This window comes from Phoenix dactylifera, chromosome 10 (assembly GCF_009389715.1).
Source record: "Phoenix dactylifera cultivar Barhee BC4 chromosome 10, palm_55x_up_171113_PBpolish2nd_filt_p, whole genome shotgun sequence".
NCBI lineage: Eukaryota > Viridiplantae > Streptophyta > Magnoliopsida > Arecales > Arecaceae > Phoenix > Phoenix dactylifera.
The window spans coordinates 3,288,456-3,308,049 of record NC_052401.1 but is presented as its reverse complement, the minus strand read 5'-3'; the positions used below and the strand labels follow the sequence as shown (position 1 = coordinate 3,308,049).

The following is a 19,594-nucleotide window of genomic DNA, read 5'->3' as shown; positions in this document are numbered from 1 at the left end:
TATTTACACATGTAATTACCTTTGCTGTCGGTGTAAAACCATACCCAATCCTAAGAGGGAAATATTCCAAGAATATTTTCTCTATAAAAAATAATATAATTTAATGGTGGTCGTTTATATGATCAGTTTGGCCTTCAAGAAAGACACAAGAAATGAAATATATGCAAAGTGCTGGTGCTGGACAGGGAAAACGAAAATAAACTAGAAACCAATCCTCACTCAGGTGAACTTAATTCAGACCTATATATAATACAAGTAGGATTTATACAAGGCGCCGTCATGATTTGCAAGAAGGCAGCCATCGATCTCAACGTCAAATTCACAAAATAGATATTTTCTTTCGAGATGCCTCTAGGATCGGATTTGGTTCAGGATGTGGTGGGAGACTCGTTTGGCACGCGATGTACTGCGACAGTTGGCTCCATACGGTAGACATAGTTAGCATGGAATATCATCAGGTTGCTATAAATTTCATTAGAATCTTCTTTTTCAAAGCGAGACTGCTCAGGAAAAGTCATGTTTAATTAGTTTAAAGCAAGCGGTCAAGCAAGGGACAAAAAAGCAGCATTGTTTGGCAATCAAATTCACATGCCAGATAATTTTTTATTTTTCATTTATGCAACACTAAATTTCTATTTATTTTCATGTCATAAAATCCTCTTTGGATCTTATTGGACTGTTATATCTCTATAATGAATGCACATAATTATTTTATTTTATACACATACTTAATAATGGATAAACAATATAAAATCTAAATGTACCATGATCTAGGAAAACTTAAGATAGGTATTTTTTTTTTTCAAAAAGAGAGAAATATCTTTGAGTTTGCACATGATTGCAAGATTGAATATTTTGAAATTAAAAAAAAATCCAATTCTAGCATAATATAATTTTATATAAATTAAATAATAAAAAGAAAAAAATATTGTAATGGGGGTCATTAGACGATGACGGCAGCGGTGACGGGAACAACCGACCGCACGCTGCGATGGGCTGGGAGTTCGCGCCCTCTCTCTTATCTGGAGGAACACAAACGAACGAAACGGAAACGAATGGCGGAATCTAAACCTCAAATCCACTCGACCTGGGCGCCGCTGTCTCGAGCCATCGCCGCTTTCGACCATGGCTTCCATGGCGTCTCTCCTCTCGTCCTCCAGCTCTCTCTTCTCCCGTTCCTCTGCTGACTTCTTTCCCCTCGCCGCCAAAACCCTAGTGAGAAAGCCTCCGACCCGAAGCGCCCCATGGATCAGGGCCGCGAGCTCCGCCGAGCCGGAGAAGGAGAAGCTTGTCCAGACTCCCACTGAAGTGCCGCCGTCCCCCGTCTCCTCTCCCAAGCCAAAGAAGCCCGAGTACTCAAGTAGGCTCCGCCTTCTTCCCGCTCGTCTTTCTCGATGAAATCTTGAATCTTGACAAACCTTATCTCTGGAATCATGGCAAGCTTTTTTGTCCCTTGGATCGATGCGTATTTCTTTATAGATATTACATTACTTATTCATCGTAACAAGATGTTTTTTTTTTTTTTTTTTATCTTTTTATCTTTTTTTCTTTTTCTTAAGCAATAATCTTGGGAGTAGCTTATATTAGTGTTCCTAATTATATGTTGTATGTGTAAGGACTATTAGAACCTTGCTTTTCATGCACCACGTGTTATGCCAGAAAATTTCCATTCTCTTTCTTTATAGACGCTACCTTACTTATTTACCATAAAAAGGTAATATTTTTTCGCCTTTTGCTGGATGGTAATCTTGGGAGTAGCTTATATTAGTGTTTCTAATAATTTCTTGCATACGTGAGGATTATTACAAGCTTGCTTTTCACAATGGTGAAGATTTCCATGCATCTGCCGTTATTCCGTAAGATTTCCATGCTCAAAACTGATGAGTTGAAACATAGCATGTTTCTTAATTTTGAATTTTTTTCAATGGGTTTGAAATGATTGGAGGATGACTGGCACCTTTTGATTTTTGTATTTATTGATGCCAGAATTTAGATTTTATGGAGGAAAAACTAATTTTGATATATAACTGATTGTTCATGACTATATTTTGATAGAAAGGATAATTGATCTCTTGTTATTATGTAGTGGGGCGGTGATGTAAATTGGTGCTTAAGACGATTATTGATTCCTTATATTTCTGTTGGTTTTGTTATTTGATGAGCTGGAGCTTGCATTTTGGTAGATTATGTAGCCTTTTGTTGAAATGAATGGCTAAGAGATTGATAAATCTAGGCTCAGATATTTCAGACAAAGCTTCTTGGTTATGTTTGTGTTATAGTTATGAAATGTCTCATGTAGAAAACTGTATTTATATCCCTATTATCTACTTCCGATGTGTCTTTTAGAAAAGAAATGTCATATGTTTTTTCTTGTTGTTCTTTCCAGTGAAGAAAGGGCAAATTGTACGCGTGGACAAAGAGAAGTACCTAAATAGCATCAATGTAAGCCTCTCTCTCTCTCTCTCCCTGCCTCACATCCCCCCCCCCCCCCCCCCCCCCCCTCTCCTCATACACATTATGTCTATCCCATTGCTTGACTTTGTCCAGTTATTTCCTTGGCCTTTGTTTTCTAGCATACCAAGCTGAATTCTAGGATATCCAAATGACAATCTGTGCTTGTTGGCTGATTAAGAAGTTTAATCTCCCTAAATTTTATTGACGAATGAGTTCTGTTACTGAGAGCTATGGTTTTCTGCTCATCTTGGCCTTATACATGCTTACCTGCCTCTTTGGACACTTTTTGTGCCCATTAACAGAAAGTCTAAAGTATCAGTCTGTTTCTATCTTATTCACATGAAATTTTGAGTATGTGCTCATGTCATGTCCTGTTTAATTGCAGAATGCAGTAAAGCTGCATTACGTGATCTAAACTTTCTTAATTTTCATAAAATATTACATGTTGTTCAATAACATACCGGTGAGCTCCATAAACCATTCTTATTGCACACATGAACTCTGCCTATAAACTTTGTTTGACGTAATTAACAGCACATGCAATGGGCAACTTCCTTAACATTTTCTGCTTTCATTTTTCTGTTTCTGTGCATATGCTGAATGCACCTGTTGATCTGTTTCAGTATTTATCTGTTGGCCATCCACCTCACTATAAAGGGTTGGACTACATATATGAAGACCGTGGTGAGGTAATCTCCAATCTGTGACACCTATTGAATTGGTTTTAAAAGATTTTTTTGTTCTACTTGTATTTTGTTTACATAGTCTGTTTGTATGCATTTACCAAATTTAAAATCTATAAATCCTCCCTCTTTCTTGAATTTCTTGCAGTGTCCTTTTTCTATCTTTATAATTACCTCTCTTTGTATCTTTTGTCCTCTATCTTCTATCTTTGTTGCTTGATCTCTTAGGTCTTGGACGTACGGATCTTTGAAACTGGGGAGCATGCTCTTGTAAGTAACTTTTCTTCTGTTCTCTCTTTCTACATATTTTGTTACCATCATCAAGTGATTAAAGACAATATGTTCCTTGAAAGAATAATTATTGTTGGATTATCATTTTTTTGAGCAAAAATTAGCATATTATTTTCTGTTGTTATAGACATACAATTTTTATTTTTCTTTCCTTTTTTTTTGGAGAAAATGGAGCAACAAAAATCTTTTTCTTTTTCTTTTTTTGGGTGGGGTAATTGGGGGAGGGTTGGACTTTGGATCTTAACTGGTATTCATTGATCTCTCGCTGCATTGTTCAGCTATGCATGAGCATGCAAAACAGTTACAATGACCTGGATTGTACGTTTACAATCTGCTTTGCTTCTGCGCCACACTATCACATGATTTATTCCATATGAAGTAGTGACAGATCTGCTGACCAAAATTTGATATCTGAATGCACGAGATATGCCCAAAATCACATGAAGAATAAAGCTGCATGCTCTCTCTTGGAAATAAATTTTAGTGCATAGTAGAATTTCTTTCAGCACAATGGGTTTACATATTTTGCATTCTCTTCTTAAGATGAGAGTAGCATAAGCAACCATGGGGCCAAATCAGACATCTACAATGAAGAATAAGGGTGAGCTACAGGGTAGATATTATGCTGCTTTTGTGATGGCGTGATTGGCAAAAAATGCTGACAGGTTGAGTAGGCTGATCGACACAGTACATCATAATATAATGAGGAGACTAGCATTAAGAAAAGGACTTGGCATAATCAGAAAAAGGAATTGATGGAGATGATTGGTGAAGTGGGAACCTCCTTTTGGTAGAGGTCATGCTGGGGATCAAAGTTATGATGGGCTGGGTTGAAGGGTGGGGTGGGGGGATAATGTACTTTGATACTTCAACATAGGTAGAAGTGATTTTGAGTCTTTGATAGGAGGAATCTTTCTTCGGAAATGGTAGAAATTGGACTTACGAGAAGCAGTGGATGGGAAGGTTAGAAATCTGTGGTATGTCAGGGGTGGAGGCTATGGATGAAGATGTGGAGGTATCAATTATGAAGGGATTCTTTGGAATGTGAAAAATAAGCTATTCTATGGTGAAAGTGGGTTTTAGCATTGGGTAATTGTTGAATTGATATGTTATAAACTAAAGAAAAGGAAAACATAGATGGAAATGAGGTCGACTAAATGAGGTTTGTTCTATTTTTAAGCCGAGGAAATTTATTAGGCTGGCGGTTTCACTAGCATTTGGCCTTTTGGGAAGAAATCTACGTCTTTTAGGGTACAGAAAATGAAAAATTGAGGATTGGTTGATGTGCTCATCTTTCTGGTGTTTCTTACACTGTTTTTTGTGAGGGGATGGTTTAGAAGATTCACATAATGGACAAGGCTAAGTGGCATCAAAAAGGTTGGGAGGTGGATTTTGTTTGAAAGAATGAAATTCTGCATGAGAAGGTTTATTTGGGAGATGTGTGTGATGGTTTGGAGGAAGTCAATATTTTGATATCTTATAGTAGGGAGCAAGGCGTTGGAATAAATCACTCGTAGTGTGTACATGAGGCTCTGATGTGTCCCAGTTTATATGCATAGATACCTTCTAATTTGCTTGATTTGGTGTATTGCGAATTGGTACAAAAGTAATCAGTTCCCTTGTCGTTCCATCTAATATGAAAAGATGAGCGAAAGAATTCTAAATGGAAGTTTATTTAAATTAAATACTAAATTGGTAATGTCTCCTCATCTTCTCTTTGAAACTCTGAATTTTCCATATTGTCTTGTATACATGATTAATCCAGAGGCCAGACCGTTTGACAAACTTTCTATAAACCAAATAATATTTGAAAATAGATTATATGAACCATTGCTCTTGTATCATTGCTAAAGTGGGCCTCAATATTTTTAAATAACAAATTGTGAATTATGGAGCTGAAATTGAATTTAAACCCAAACCAAGTGGACCTATGGACCATGCAGCTGGGGGCTCATCTACATCTAGTATCTAGTCTAGTTGAGATTGCTGAGTGGTTGGGTCATTCACTAGTTGACATAGGAGTGGCTAATAAAGCAATTTTGTCTATCCATTTTAAGGCATTGTTTTGGCACCCTTCTCTAAATTCATATAGTGACCAACACTTAATGGACGCCTTCTCAATAAGGGGGCCATGCACCTCTATTGCCCTAGATGGGCTCCACTCACCTATTCAACTTCTAAAAGCAGTGTTTTTTAAAATTAGAAATGCTAGTACTTTTATTGGAAAATTGTCGGTTTTGTTACCAAGTATGTTGGTTTGAACATGTGGTAGGTGTCCCTGGCAGTTTATGACAAGGTAGTGTTTTGGCGGATAAAGCTAGGTCTGTTTGGGGGTTCGAACACTAGCCAATAAGGTGGTAGTAGTGGAACTTGAGAGTTGTTTGTTGATCTATTGGATATTTAGTATGTGGGAGTCATAAGAGGTTTTGACTCATTGTCAGTTCAAACGGTTAGCGGTAGTAGTGGAACTTGAGAGTTGTTTGTTGATCTATTGGATATTTGGTATGTGGGAGTCATAAGAGGTTTTGACTGATTGTCAGTTCAAACGGCTAGCAGGAACGTAGATATAATGACTTTTATTTTTGCCACAGGTGTTGCATCTGATTTAGGAAGTCATACTTGCTCCGATTTTCACTCCATGGATTTCCCTCTTAAAATCTTTTTGTTATTTCGACCATAAGCTATTGCTACCACTCCATCCAAAGCACTTTCAGTTAGTGCACTCTAATATATATTTGTATACATGTATATATATGTTTGTCTATGTGTGTATCCAGTGATATTTTATGGCACCTTGGAATGGTTGGGGGATCTACAGTCTTGACATCGAAGTTGAGGTTATGGAACTTAAAAATCTGGAATGTTTGCTAAGTTATGGTACTGTGGTGTCAGTAAGAATTCAAAAGTTGCAAGAGCCAAGAATGGATCAATAGGTGTTTTCCTTGGAACACAAAGTCTTGAGGATAAATATATCATTTAAAAGGCTCAATTCTTCGGGAACAGTTGGATAGCAATTAAAGGAAATATTAGCAAATAATTATTTTCCAACTACTGTGACATTCTTGCCTTTGCATCTTCTATCTGCTGCTTGTTTATCTAAGTTTCCTCTAGTGTTCTTATTTGATCTTTTTTTTTTTCAATTGGTAGAGTCTATTTTAAGATGTTTTTGTTTGAAAGTAGAGCTGTACTGTTGCACAAATTTCTATTATTTAAATTCTGCCAGCTTAAGGCAAAATCAGATAGGCGTGCATTCTAATCATGCTTCCCATTATTTGCATGACAGGTTGCTTGGGTTGGGATACCAACCCCACCAGCATGGCTGCCTACTTATATGCTTATCAAGGTATGATTACCATCCTGAAAAGTTTTTGCAGCATAATTATGATATTGTATCATCCGACTTGAGGAGTTATGCACATTCCATTGATGATGATAGCTCAAGTAAAAGTTGTTAGTTTTTCTGCCTATGGTAAATTTATGTGATATGCTATCGACTGTTTAAAGGAACTAACTGATTCATGAAGACAGCTGATGGTACCGTGTAAAATCAAAGATATTTGGTGGCAACCTCCTGCTAACATTTTGCAAGGTTCCTGTCCACCAGGTCAACCTGTTATATAGGTTGTAATCTAGAGCTTCATTAGTTAATATTGCTCTTCTCCCAGATTTCTTCTGTAAGATCTGAAGTTCTACCTGCAATTCCGAGTTCAAATTGAAAAAGTTTTGGTGAATAAGAAGGAAAAGATTTGGTAATTGTACCTATTCAATCACTAATTTTAGGTCTCCTTTTCTTTCTCACAAGCCAACAGAATCCCTAGATTCCTTTTTCAGCTGCTTCAGTCGCCTCCTTCTCAACCTTTTCCAAGTGTGCTCCTATTTTGCAATCTGTTGAATTGAGGAAGATGAATTGAGGAAGATGATCCTATTTTGCAATCTGTTGAATTGAGGAAGATGATGGGAGAAGAGAAGGGTTGAGATGGGGTATAGGAGAGGGAGAGGGGTATCCTAAGCCAATTATAATGTTCACTTCACATGCTGCCTCAGAAGTCAGGTCAGTGTGTGGCTGCCATTAGGATGTCCTCATGCTCAGGTAATCTAGTCTTGCCTTGTGCTTAGTGAGAAAGGCCCAATCAGCCTTGACGTAGGACATGGGATCTATTGCACATAGCTGTCATTTTGTTTTGCTCTTGAAAGGGATTTTTATCTTTCATTATCTTAAAATGACTATATAGTTTTGCAGTAGAGTATTCTGTTCTGCATTGATTTACTTGAAAGGGCTTTATGCAATAATGAAAAACTAGCACTAAGAGGATGGTTAATGGTAGGGCTAGCAAAATTTGACTCAACCAGTCAAAATTTCACTTGCCATAAGCAGGTTTGGGTTTGGGCTAAATGGCTTCAGGTCTTAAACAAGTCAACCCATTTTATTTGTTTAATAATCGGATCGGGTTCGGGTTCCAGGCCCGCGACTTGTTTAACCCGTTTAACCCATTTATTCCCCTATTTAAGTCTCTAACCTATATAACGGATCCTATGCCCGAACCCAACTTCCCATCCAAATTCCAAACCCGTAATACTTAAAAATGGCTTAGGCAGTTGGGCTTCTGGAGAGTTCTCCAGTTTTTCCTTCTCTTGAGTCATCTTCGACTTCAAGGGTTAGGGTTTGGAAGAGCGCATTTCAACTCTCCCCGGCTCCTTGTCACTTTGTGGCTCCGGCTTCGGCCTCCAATTGTTCTTTCTATGAGGCTCTAAGGGAGAAGAGGAAGATCCCCTCCTGGATCTCCAATTTCTTGCCCTCAAATCGTAAGTCTGTGGAGGAGATTGGTTCGGCGGTGGCTAGGTTCATCACCATTGTCAGCGGTGGCCGGAGAATGCTGGTTTGGCCCTTTTTTTCTCTTTCCATCTTATCTTTGCTTCCATCTTCAGCTCTTTTAGTAGTTAAGGTTAGGGTTTCTCGGAGAGTGGTAGAGCGCTACCCGCGTCACTCTATGGCTCGGATCGCCTCTTTCTCTGAGGCTCTGACCAAGAAGAGGAAGAGCCCCTCCTTGATCTCTAATTTGCTGCCTCAAATCAAGGTTCTGTCTAGAATGAAGACTGGTCCACCTCGACTCTTTAAGTGGTCAGCGTTAGGGTTTCTTGGAGAAGAGGAAGAGTGTTTTTCCCATAACTCTGTGGCTTTGATTGCCCTTTTTTTGAGGCTCTAACTGAGAGGAGGAAGAGCCCCTCCTCAATGTTCAATCTCCCGTGGAGAATCAATCTTGTCTTTGTCCCTCTCTCTATCTATGGTTCCATCCTCAAACCTTGTTTGCCCTTTCTCTCTGACCTAGTCCATCCTTTGCAAACCCTGCTTCTCTCTCTCTCTCTCTCTCTCTCTCTCTCTGTGTCTCTCTGTGTGTGTGTGTGGCTCCATTTTTGCAAACCCTGTTCCCTCCTTTCTCTGTGTCTCTATCCTCTACAAGGTTGTCATCCGGATAGATGGGAGGCTCTGCGACGGCTAAAGCCTCACTAGATTTCACCTAGGAGCCTGCTTTTAGGTTTGTATGAAGAGGCTGGGATGATTCTTGGACGAGAGTTTGCTGCATTGTGAAGCAAACTCGGAGATGATTCGGATGACAAGAAATCTTGGATGGTCTGTTTCCATTCTGCAAACAATGCAGTCATTCTGATTTAATTGTGAATCTGAGCCTCCTCTTCCTCTTCCCCTCTTCGCTTTTCTAAATATTTGTTTTTACTGGTTTCTGTAATGTTTCTTTAGAAATTTGCAGGTTGGATGGAAAACATACTGCTAACATAACTACTTTTTAATGTGATGTTATTTGTAGCAGCATTGTTGTCTCCCTCTCTCTCACATCTTTTATTTCAAGCTCGTTGAGTCTTAGTTTATCGGTCATTTTGTGGCTATTTAGAGATAACCGTTTGTTATATTGCTTGATGTAAAGTTTAAACTTATTTATAAATTATAAGTTGCTGCTAACTTTGTGCTATTTACAAGTTTGCTAAGTGTTAATTAGGTTATACTTGTGTATGTTAAACAGGTACAGGTTTACGGTTCGACCTGACCTATTTATTAAACAGGTTAAACAGGTCGGTCAGATTAACTGTTTATTAAAGATGATGGGTTCAGGTTTCAAATCTGGACCTGTTTAATAAACATGTCAGGTTCAGGTTTGGGATTTTCTGACGACCCAACCTGATATGGTTGGTGCCCCTAGTCAAGGGTAAAAAGCCAAGTTATCAAATTAATTAATTAATTGTATAACAGTAAGTATTTTACTTGCAAGATGCATGTTAAATGGTTAGGGATAATACACAAAATTCTTTCAGTTATGGCTTAGAGCTGATCTCTTTAATTTACAGATGTTCCTTGGTAAGCTTGTCATGGTTTCTAAATTAAGGATCTCCGTGTTCTGTTTTACCAGTGATCTTCATTTTTTCTTGTACTTATAAATAGTGCACATATGGATGTTTTCTTTTCAAGTTGTGGGGAGTAGCCTATCCATGGGAGAGTCATATATAGATTTGTGTTAATATCTATGGTTGATCAGTTATCATCTTATTAAATCTGAATAAAGGAACACTGTATGCAGACTAGAACGTAGACTTGGTTTATTTTCCTGAATGTATCAAGCAGAAGCTAGAGCGAGTGCTAATTCATGGTATACTCACTTTTTATATTTTTTCTGATCATTGGCAGTCAGAAAAGCTTAACTATGAGAGAATATGACCTTGGAACCCCTACTGCAGTATCTGGCAATGTCAAATGGTGCTCTTTGCTCTCCTTACTCTCGCAGCCCACAAGGAGTAATTCCAACTTCCAAGAGCTCAATGATATGCATTTTTGTTCCTCGCTTGTTCATATTGCAGCGAAATTTTGCTTACTGTAAATCTTGTTTGTTTGGTTGCAAATATTTTCGTGCCAATTGTTAATTGATCACCCTTCTTGGGTGCATTTTGTTCTTGATGTGCAGGCATTAAGACATTTTTTCTGAGAATTCCTGTTGGTTGTTGATGCAAGGTGGGTGCATTCAATATGGTCCTCTGATTGGGCATTCTTAGCTGTTTTTCTTGTCTAGCTGAATTCCTGTGGCGAGCTAGGTCAAGATTTGTGATTATGATCGTCATTGGTTGCTCGAACACAGGGCATGGGCTGTCTTGTTGTGAAATATCAGACATTATCCCTGTGAAATAAAAATGCTATTTGGTTAAAATTTACATGTGTGATTCAGCTATAGCACTTAAATCTTGATATCTCTATATTTTGTATCATACTCAGGTGCTGCGCTTAACCAGTATTGCTTTCAAGCCAGATCATATCTACATGTTTGTAGACAAATTGACTTGCTGTAAGATTTGTTCTATTGTGATCGTAGATGAATTAAAATCTCTCTCTCTCTCTCTCTCTCTCTCTCTCTCTCTCTCTGTCTGTTTTTTTGGTACACGGTGAACTAAAATCTCTTTGCCTGAGAAAGAAAAGGAATTCTTTAGGAGGATTATTGGATTGGTTTGTGAAATGCAAAGTGTTTTATCATCTGCCTCTGCAGCCTCTCTTTATATATATATATATATATGTTTCTTTGACATGCATCTCAAAGTTCTTTCCAAAACCCGAACCATGGAACATCATTAAATTCCATATAAATGATTTTGATATTAAAATATAAAAGTCAGGAACTAAAGCTGATCCTATTCAGAAATATTCAATTTATTGTGATCAATGACAATGAACTAAAAGCATAAAATAATCCAATTAACAACATGGAACTATCGCCGAAGTGATAATATATTTCAGCAGTACTATCATGTGCAGAATATCTAAAAAAAAAGAGTTTCGACACCTGATGTGAAGTTTTCTATTATTTCATTTTGAGCTTATATGCACTGCCATTGAGAGAGAGGAAATCAATAGAAAATAACAATATCTAATACCCTTCTTTGAGGTAATGCGAGATTTGCCGGATGGTGTCAAATCAGCAATTACATCTTCATTTGCTTGTATGGCCATGCGCACATTGTCTCTTAATTTTCTTCTCAAACAATTCATAGCTTTATGAGATGATACCTATTGTCGCCAAGAACCGATTAGCCTTAAGCACTGCGGCAAAAGATGTAATAATACTAGAGAGCTTGGTGGTCAGTTACTTTGGTCAAATTTAAGGAAGACGAGCGGTGCTCGGTTGCTGTTGTTGGATCTTCGTCAGATGACAGCAGCACAACCTAAAACAACATCGAGTAAAGAAGTCCACTGGGCGGAATGTTTTTGACGAGAGACCCTCTGATATCTAAGTCGGTGTATTCATAAGAAAATAGAAGTAGGTTGTCTCTCAGTTTGTCAGTGTTTTTCTTGTTTGCTTACATTTTTTTTTTCGTATATATTGGACGAAGGAGTTTACCTGCCACCAGAGGACGTGGGCACGTGGGTCGACCAGAAGTGACAGTTTAAGTACAGCTTGAAAATCGGGCATAAATGCTTCGCATGTGAATGATGTCCTGTCTATCACATTGGTGGGATCGTGATGATTACTAGATCCCCTAGTAAAGATGCAACCAATTGTAAAGAGCTTTCAATAGAAAAGCTCAGGGGCATGGCACTGGGCCTGCCCGGTGATCACTTTCGATCCGCCACATATTGGAGCTATGGCATGTTTTGATTGAATGGTCTTTTTGGTGCGCTGTAACCGATTTGGAGGCGTATCAACACCTATACATCATATGCTCCCCTCTTAATGCCGATAACATGAATTAGAGGCATTGAATGCATGTAATCATTTCAAGAGTAGCCTACTCTGTTGAAAGAGAGTTGGTTTCACAGCCAAGGTAGAAGATGAGCCGGTCCTTGAATGTTAGCATGCAACTCAAGGCATTTAGGATACATCTGGATGAATTGGCTTCTTTCAGTCTCTGAAAATTCTTCTCGATGACCAATGGAACCAGCCTCCATTTCTCTAATGCACTCTTCTGGACAGAGGCCCTTGGTTCATGAAAAAAATAAGAACACCTGAAGGATTGCCTTGTCATTCATTCATTTTATGAAGAAAATGTTGCTCTATGTAAACAAATGTAGCACTGTGTTATAATTTCTATGCATGCAGATATGCACTATGTACGAACCTTCGACTAATTACTATTCAACCAGAGTAACAGCCAAAAATGACCTTTTCTTTTTCTTCTTTTCAGAGAGAGGCAAGGAATACCTTTGCAAACTACAGGAGAAGATAACCCGAATATCAGCATTTATGAAGTACATGAACTCGACAAGGTAGTCGTAGATTCATGTGACTGGTCAGCTGAAACACCTTAATTTTTTTTTTCTTTTTTTTTTTTTGGGTACAACTGAAATGCCTTTAATTTGCTAGAAGGTTTGCCGGTTGCTTTCTTTATAAAGAACATGCCGGGCACCATCTTTAAAGCAAGCCATGTATACCGCAAGACGGACAAAGCTCCAATTAAGGTCAGCTTTCTGATAAAGGAGGATGGAAAAAATGGAAAGGAGCTTATATAGAGTGGAGACTAGAATTTTCTAGTCTCCATGTTCAACCAGGGATCTGCCCTAATTCTAGTTTAGACGGGTCTTCGAGCCGTGTTTGGATGCTAACCCAATGCCAATTTTCAGCTACGAACATTCTTTGTATGGCCAAATATATGGTTAATGTTACTACACTGTTGTAAAATCTTGCAATTATAACTGCTGTTGCTCTATCATGAATAAAGTTTGCAATTTTTTGCTTTATTATCATTAGATTTTGATTTGTACAAAGTACATGATTTTCTTGTAAAAAAGATATATAATGTTGATTGTATTTGTGTTTCTTTTCATAACTGAGATTAGCAAGGAATCTGATTCTGATCTTTTATCTCAAAGCCATTGTAAAAATAAAAAAAAAGTACGTTATTGCGTTGTCAGCGTACGCTGTACAACACTCGTACCTCAAATCCTCACCGTTCATGCTAAAATCAAAGCGTTGCGTGCCCTGGACCCTTGTCATAGAAGATAAAATGTAGGTACGAGGGCAGAGTCGCAGAGAAGACCCAACAGCTCGATAAAGGAGAGAGGGAGAGGGAGAGGGAGAGAGAGAGAGAGAGATCAAGGGATTGATGGAGGGGCGAGGACAGCACGAGGAGGACGAGGAGCGGCGCCACCTCGGGGGATCGGGTCTCATCCTCCGGCGCGACGCCGCCGGAAGTGGCGGTGGAGGAGGTGGAGGGGGGGATAGCGACCCCAGCTCGCACCAATGGCCGACGGTGGACGGCCCCCTGGGCCTCTCGGAGGAGGAATCGGTCGCCTACGCCCGTAGATTCTTCCTGTGGGGCTTCGCCCTCCTTCCCCTCCTTTGGGCGGTCAACTGCTTCTACTTCTGGCCCGTCCTCCGGAGCCGTCCCTCCTCATCGCCGTCTTCCTTCTCTCGCATTCGCCCTTGTAAGCAAACTCTTTCTTTCTTTTTGGGGGTTTTTCTCTTTAATTTCTCATTTCTTTACCTTCTTTTGGGTCAAATTCGAATCAGAATGTGATTTTACTCATTTTCTTCTTGGTATCTCTTTGAAGTGGGATCGCTTTAGAAAAGTGAATTCTTATGATGGTTTCTGCTAATTTATCCGTTAAGGGAGAAAATTGCGAACTTATTGACAGATAAGCTAGAGATTTTTAGTGCCATCATCCAATTGTGATTTTTGGCGTGTGAGATACTTCTGCTTGGCGTATCATTGTTTTTCTAGTGATTTTTACAATATGTTGTTAAAAAATTATTTAGATGAATGAAAAATTTGTTGCAAATAAATGGTTAAGCTTGACAAGGGCATCCGTGATTAGCAAAATGAGAGTAGGAACTGATGATGAGAGCAGGCTGAAATGGTTTGGTAGGTGGTAAGAAAGGGCCACGTCAAAACTTGATGGGAAAGGGGATTAGTGGAATTAGGGCTGATCCAAAAGAGCTTAATTAATCAAACCGCACACATATATAGAAATATGGCATGGATGTTGGTAGTTCAGAATGATCTTAGACTACTTTTATGGCAATAGATATAGCTCTGAATTGGAATATAGCAATGTCTCATAGACTCACAACCCAAAAGCTTATGCTGCTGGGTGGAGGACTACCGAGGCCAAGGCTTGCTGTGCTTGTATCGGCAGTGGTACGGTATGGTGTGATACTGTGCTGTTTCGTTTTGTGTCCGTACTAACACAATAGAGCTGGCAAGGAAGGGGGAGAGTGAGAGGGCAAGAGAGGAAAAGATAGAGGGAGAGGGAGAGAGAGGGAGGGGGAGGGAGGGAGGGGGAGCCCTTGTTCTCGTGTGCTGGAGGAGATGGGGGCTTAAAAGCCCCCTCTCTTTCCTTCTCTCAGTCTCTCTCTCCCCCCCTCCCTTCCTCCATCGCTCCCTTCCTCCCTCCCTCTCTCTCTTTTCCTCTCTTGCCTTCTCCCTCTTCCCCCCTTCCCTAGTTTCTTGAACCAAGGGATGGAACCATGCCGGTCTGCCCCAGGTTCGGCTTTGTACATCCTGAATTGGGCAGTTTAGGCCGGTACAACATTCTTTGACCAAGGCTAATAAACTCATATGACACCCTTTTTATTAGTCGATGTGGGACTATGATATTCTCTCCCCAACCAACCTCGTGACATCCTTATCATGGATTGTCCCCTACTTGAGAGGAAGGACCCACCAATGGCCTGGGCTGTATCCTCTAATGAGGGTCTCTCATGACTGATTAGGTTGTGACGCACATTGGGCTTGGCTCTGATGTCACCTGTTACGGACTTGCAGTTTAAGCTGTTGGTTGGAGGACTGTCCTAGACTAATAAACCTATGTGGCACCCCTTTTTTTAGTTGATGCGGGACTATGAAAAATGGCATTAGTGGCCTGCTACCTAGCCCGTCCCCTGCTATGAAATTGTGACTCATAAGAAAAGGATGGTGTTTGTGTGCATATCCTTTCCCACTTTTAAAAATGAAAATGTGGACCCATCCTTGCTAGCCAAGAATAAGGCAGCCAACCCAAGATTGCCAAACAATTAGTGTAATTACCGGCCTCATCCCTGCATAACTAGCTAATCCTACACCTTTTATGACTTATACAAATTGGTTATCCTGATTTAACTCATAGAAATGGTTAATACCTTTTAGGAAAACCATATAAGATACTCACAATTGTCCATAAAACTGAAAATTTTTGGGCATGTATTGAATTGTACTATAGATCTCAACTTGGCTAGGAAGGAATCCCTTGAGGTTCCAAACCCTTTTGCTTCAGCTTGAAGGCCTTCTTTGGATACATCTAGAGTTTCGCTGCATGAATGCCACTTGTTGAAAGAGAACTCATGCACATCTTTTCAGCTTTATATTAACTTTGTCAACCTTCTCAGATTACTAATTGCCACAATTGCTGATTGATATACTTTTTTTTCAATGATCAAATTCGATGACTAGGACCACTTCATGCATTTGTATTGTATAGCACTCTTGTTGCCTATGTGTCAAGAATAACACAAAGATAGGTCCACCTAACTTCCTTATGCATTGAATAATTTCTGATGCAACTTTCTTATATCACAACCTCATGAGAACACTGCAATAGATAATTACTATGACTGCATGGTTCCTCCTTGATGCTTGGATCGTCAAATAGAAAACATCCATGATGAGAAACAGATTTATTGAGTCACATCCAGATGGTTGGAGGGAAAGGGGTCTTTGATAGTTTTAATGGTTGTCTTGACATCAATAGTACTTTCTCCCATAAATGAAGAGCTTTGTTTTTTTCAGAGGATATTTATTGGTATTATTATGTGTATGGATGAAATAAGGAGTAAATCATTCTCGAAAACAAAGAAAGAAAGAAAGAAAATTCTGTTGGTACTAGGTAAGCCATAGGCAATCCCATGCTTTTTTGATGATGATCTGGGAGACTTGTGCATATGTATCCTTAGCAATGGGCCATGGATAATTTATATTTAGAGAACCCCTAATCATAAATAGGCAACAGTTAGCGGGGAACCTCTAAAATGACTGTTGAAAGATTTCTTCCTAATCTGAGGTTTGAAGATCTGGAGTTTCACAATTGAAGCTGCTACGACATGGCTCTGTAAACTTGCCAAAAATCAAACCTTTTCAACAACTTACTAAATTGTTGTATGCAGGAATCTACAATTGTGGCTTTGTGGTCACCGTTTACAATGCATAATTTCATACAGTAGCTCTTCAATCTTGATTTGCAGAGACAATGATAAACCTAGGAAGAAATATTAGAAAAAGAAAACTATAGCTTTTCAGATTATTCAGACCAACAATTGATTTAATCAGCAAAGGTACTTGACTTTTGTTAGTTTAGTATGTTGAAGAAAAATGGTTGCCTGATTAATCTACTTAAGTAACTCCAATTCACTGTGCATAGCCAATTGTAATAGATTACTGGAATTTGCTTTTTAAATTATATATAATTCATTTTCATGCCTAGGTAATCATCCATGGTTGTTGTGATCATTCTAGAGCTGGAAAAATTGTGGGTCCTATCCTGATACATTTATAACAAGCTACTAGTGTTCCTATTCTATCTAGGATAGTGTACACACTCAAGAAATTGAAAACTCGAAGCTGCACCTGCTTTGTAGCAATTCCTCAAGGTGTTTTTAAAAGATCCGCTACCTGCGCCTACATCCACACCCAAACCTACTCCTGCACCTGCTCCTAATTCTGGCAACTAGGGTTAGGCCTAGTGGATTATTAGTTATATACATGCCCAGATGGAGCTGCCATGGTCAATATTATTTTCATAACATGCCTTCTTTCAATTTCTTAAGCCTATTTGTTTCAGTTGCATGCATCTTTAACTATTAGAACATGTTGAAGTCCTGGGATTCATTATTTACTCTGCATATATGCTCTCATTCAGATTTTCTGTTGACAGCCTGTTTAATGAAGTTTATTGTTGTGGATTACAATTTTGTTTCTGCATTAGCATCTCAGCCTCCTTCATATGTAGACTCTGTTGTTCTGATTTTGGTAAAACCTTCTCATAGAACAGAGGGAAAAGCATGTAAGAAGCTTTATGGCTATGATGAATCTATTTTCCTGCCTATAGTCTTTCTTTGATATTCAAGTTAAATGATCAACTCTCCTAGTGCATTCAGAAGCTGCTAGTTTTATCTCATTTATAATTAAGATCAGCTTAGAGGTGTAAGCATTGCTCCAATTGAAATTTATGTATCTGATAGCTTTGAATGCATCTACCTGCACGACTGACATGCTTCATTTTCTTGTGGCTGGTCTGACTAACAAAGTAATTGTGAAATGATTGATTGTTTCACTTGATAAATTTTGGATACATAAGTAAGAGACGGGAAAACATGGGGATCTTCAAGATTACATCCATTTGTGTTGTGACAAAACTTAAGTTTTATGTTCCTGTTGATGATTGAAGAGCAAAATATTCTTTGACATGTATTTTAGATTGAAGAACAGAAAAAGGGTGCATGCTTTCCAATTTTCTTTTTCCTTTTTCTGTTTGGTTTGTGTGGCAACTGGTTACATGCCTTCTTCTTACTTTTCTTCGAAGAATTTCTTCCTTGATAATTCACTTTTTTGTGTCATGCTAATCTGATCGTAGAATTTTGTACAGATGTTCTGCGTTCAGCAATAGGTTTTCTGGTCTTTGCCGTGCTCCTTTCTTCGTGGGTCCTCATATTTTTGATAGGAGGTGAGCACCTCTTCGGCCCGGTCTGGCAGGATCTTGTCATGTACAATCTTGCAGACAGGTTAGGTCTGGCAGGCTGGGTGTAATTGTTTCAGCAAAGTGGTTTTACCTTTCTGTTTTCAACCCAACTTGTATCTGCAAATCGTAGCAGGGAGCACAAGGTGGTGCTCACACATTGTAGCTTTGTAACCCTGTTTTGATCTATGCACCACATGATAATATTTTTGTTGGGGGACATTCCTACACCTCTTTCAGACGATTAGAATTTGCATGGTTTGTTATTGTCTATAATTTAATGGCATTTGTTGGCTGTTTGAAATGCTTAACTGAACTGTTGTTCTGTAAACTAATTTCACTACTAAAAGCAGAAGAATTGATTGGTACTGGAAGCTGAGAATTTCAGAAAGTGCATCTTTACCCAGCATATCTGAAATGTCTGGTTCAGGCCGTTCAAACTTATTTACTGATATGCATCACACAAGATTGGGACACCCTCGTAATCTTGAATTTTCTCCTTGATGCTGTGTTGGTCGCAGTGAGAATAGAAGAGTGATAAAATGAAGGGAAACATAGAAAAATTTGATTTATTGCGTGCAAAAAATTGCAGAGTTAAAAGAAAGTTGCTTGGGTTATGATGGAGTCAGCTTGAGAATTATTTTTTCAAAATTGTCTAAAATTAGTATTACAAGGTAATGAAACATTGAGTTTTGAAGAATCTTTTCATTTTAAGTTTTCGAGTTTCTAAATTTGTCTTAATAGGAAAAAGAAAATACCCTTCAAACCAGGTTGTTTGGTTCTTTAAATGACTATATTTGTTAATACCAGTTTACAAATAGCTAAAATAAATAAATTTCAGATAGGCTCCTATTTGATTGCTTGTGACAAACCAAAGTGGATGTCTGTGAGAGAGGGCGGCCGGGAAGCCTTTTTGGAAGCAGTTTCAGGGAAACTACTAGGACATGGCACTCATGCAAAGAGCTTGAAGGTATCCATCAGCTGAACTTGGTTCATGTTTGCTTGGGGTTAAGATTTGTCCCTTTCATTGTCCCTGTCAACCTTTGAGCTAAGATCATACCATGCCCGAACAAGATTTCTAAATGTTGACTTGCTAATTAGCCAAAGGCCATTCTGAGGGTGTGTTTATTTCGCGATCAGAATCAGAATTAAATAGATTAAAATGAAAATCGGAATGGATTTATTCTCTGACGCATTTAGTTCACGATTGGAATCGAAATTGGGATGAGATTTAATACTAAGTGAGAGTCTCCATTATTTCCTAAAATCAAAATAGAAACATAATTCTCTCCAACCAAATAGGAGGAATAGTAGTCACTTATTTTTATTTCAGAGCTCAACTTTCTCCCATCAAGCATGCTCTAAATGTTAATAGACTCACTCTAGCTTAGCTCAAAATTGCTATTTATTCTCATGTCAGCTGGGTTTGGTAGAAAAGATCGCCACAAGATGCTAGCTTAAAAAACTGGTA

The 19,594-nt window shown here is 38.7% G+C and overlaps 2 protein-coding genes across 2 annotated transcripts; both read left to right on the top strand.

Moving 5' to 3' along the window:
- Positions 1-990: 990 nt before the first annotated feature.
- On the top strand, positions 991-10,734 carry LOC103711038 (NAD(P)H-quinone oxidoreductase subunit O, chloroplastic). The gene is made up of 7 exons (XM_039130791.1): positions 991-1,360; positions 2,387-2,442; positions 3,078-3,143; positions 3,366-3,407; positions 6,712-6,771; positions 10,123-10,229; positions 10,397-10,734. The coding sequence occupies exons 1-6, from the start codon at positions 1,126-1,128 to the stop codon at positions 10,150-10,152; spliced, it is 489 nt and encodes a 162-aa protein (XP_038986719.1). The 5' UTR covers positions 991-1,125; the 3' UTR covers positions 10,153-10,229; positions 10,397-10,734.
- Positions 10,735-13,429: 2,695 nt separating this feature from the next.
- Positions 13,430-18,434, top strand: LOC103711037 (probable gamma-secretase subunit PEN-2). The gene is made up of 2 exons (XM_008797007.4): positions 13,430-13,842; positions 18,034-18,434. Exons 1-2 carry the CDS (start codon positions 13,521-13,523, stop codon positions 18,192-18,194), a joined length of 483 nt encoding a protein of 160 aa, XP_008795229.1. The 5' UTR covers positions 13,430-13,520; the 3' UTR covers positions 18,195-18,434.
- The last annotated feature ends 1,160 nt before the right edge of the window (positions 18,435-19,594 follow it).